The sequence below is a fragment of the Phytophthora infestans genome, genomic scaffold (genome assembly GCF_000142945.1).
Source record: "Phytophthora infestans T30-4 supercont1.33 genomic scaffold, whole genome shotgun sequence".
NCBI lineage: Eukaryota > Oomycota > Peronosporomycetes > Peronosporales > Peronosporaceae > Phytophthora > Phytophthora infestans.
Window position 1 is genome coordinate 131,598 of NW_003303726.1, and position 1,982 is coordinate 133,579.

The following is a 1,982-nucleotide window of genomic DNA, read 5'->3' on the forward strand; positions in this document are numbered from 1 at the left end:
GGACACTAGGGATCGAGAGCTCAAAGTAGTTGCATGGGGGTGTACACAATACTGTTATATGTAACGTGTTGTACTCGCACCTCTGCTTGATCGATATTGATTAATATATGATTAATATCGATCGATTGAATCAATCGATCGATATTAATCATATATTAATCAATATCGATCAAGCAGAGGTGCGAGTACAACACGCTACATATAACAGTATTGTGTACACCCCCATGCAACTACTTTGAGCTCTCGATCCCTAGTGTCCATTTAATCGCCCTCAGAAACTCAAACCATACAAATTTCTAGTCAGCCAAAATGACATATGTTTTATTGTATATAGATTTTTGTATTGGGCCGATGGTGGCCGTAAATTGTGTCCAGCCTGACAAATCTCTTTTTTGTATGTGAGCCTCCCTATAAAGTGCAAAACCGCGAGCGTTAGCACATCCTTGCTATTTTGAAGCATGTTTTGCAACTTGTGTGAAAACCGCACCGTCAAATATTAAAAATTGACTGAGTTATGGAGGTGGCCGTATAATTGTGTCCAGGAGTGTAATAGTAGTAATAGTTAACAACTAATGCGGTTGAATGAGATTCAGATTAACTCGGGAAATTTAATGGGTGAGGGCAATCAGTTTAACTCGCGCGAGCTAATTTGAATCGAGGTTCACCTCATCTTAACTCGCGCGAGTTGATTTAAGTCGAGGACATTAACGCTAATGTGAGAATCGGTGAAATCATCAAAATGGTCGCATCATTGACTTTTAATTCGTTTTTGCGTGACGAACTTGAGGTCGATACGAGCTTACATCTAGCTTGTTCTTCATGTACTCGACAGGGGTTTGATCTACTTATAAATGGTAGAAAGTAGGTGGCTTCTTCTTCTTGTTTTGTTTCGACAGAAAGTTGAGATACGTAGAGTACTTCATGTACTCGTCCGTTTGCATGAGCCGCTGGAGAACGGTGTTCGAGCTTTGAGCACGTACAACATCGTCAGCAATGCCTAAGTGCTTAGCAAAATCGTCCAAAGAATTCCCCGCTTCAAATAACCGCTTCATCTCGGCTTTAGATAGAGACCTCTCCTCATCGGGTTCCTGATCCTCCACAGGGGTCTGGTGAGACCGCAATTGACGTTGGTGCTGCTCATTTGGTGAAGAGAGCATAGCTTGGTTCGAGTTCACGAGCGCGTTGCTAGAAACGAAGAGAGTTGCCATCGTGGCCGCGAACACGTAAGGAAGACGCATGTGTATAGCGCAGCTTGAGAGGTGGAGAGCAAATCTCAAAGTGAGTGGCTTTGAAAACTACTCCACGGGCGGGGGGGGCTCTTGTGGAGAAGACTATCGTAGTAATCGACACCCTGCACTTACAATCCATTTGTTTTACCTTTAGTATACAGTACAATGCACTGTACATAAGGTACAACATAGCGAGCATGGGAGATATCAAGTGAGACCTGCTGTAAATTCACATTTAGGTAGAGGCTGAGCCTCTGATGCTACCCAAAATCGTAGCCTGTTTTCTACTCATGTCGTCGATCAGTGATAAGGTTCAGTTTTTTTATATTCAGAATTTTTCGAAGGTAATCCTGCTATCCCTTAGCTACTGTAAATGGTTTTCCAAACATTAAGCTAAGATGTAGTTTCCTACGAAACTGGCGTGCATAACTGATGATGTAGATTCCCCTTTTGTACGACCACCCGGAACTTTGTTCAGTCAAGTAGATATCAACGCCACGACTAATACTTTGAAGTATTATGGTGACACAGAAGTCCCCTTCAGTAAGCATAAAGGTCGTCTGATTAATTTGGATATGGAATCCACAGCGATCTTGTGCTCTTGTCAAAAGTACCTCAATCCAAATGATCCGATATAAAGGAGTATATTAAGTACATGCTACTCTTATTCAAGGGACTTCTTTACCTCACTTTGGTACTGTAGATTTAGCTAAACCCGCCTGTGCCTGCATTTGGAAATATATCCAGTTAATT

The 1,982-nt window shown here is 42.0% G+C and overlaps 1 protein-coding gene across 1 annotated transcript; it reads right to left on the reverse strand.

Moving 5' to 3' along the window:
- Nucleotides 1-845: 845 nt before the first annotated feature.
- Nucleotides 846-1,238, reverse strand: PITG_14787 (secreted RxLR effector peptide protein, putative; the record flags this gene model as incomplete). Its single annotated transcript, XM_002898951.1, has 1 exon — nucleotides 846-1,238. The coding sequence occupies one exon, from the start codon at nucleotides 1,236-1,238 to the stop codon at nucleotides 846-848; it is 393 nt and encodes a 130-aa protein (XP_002898997.1).
- Nucleotides 1,239-1,982: the final 744 nt, after the last annotated feature.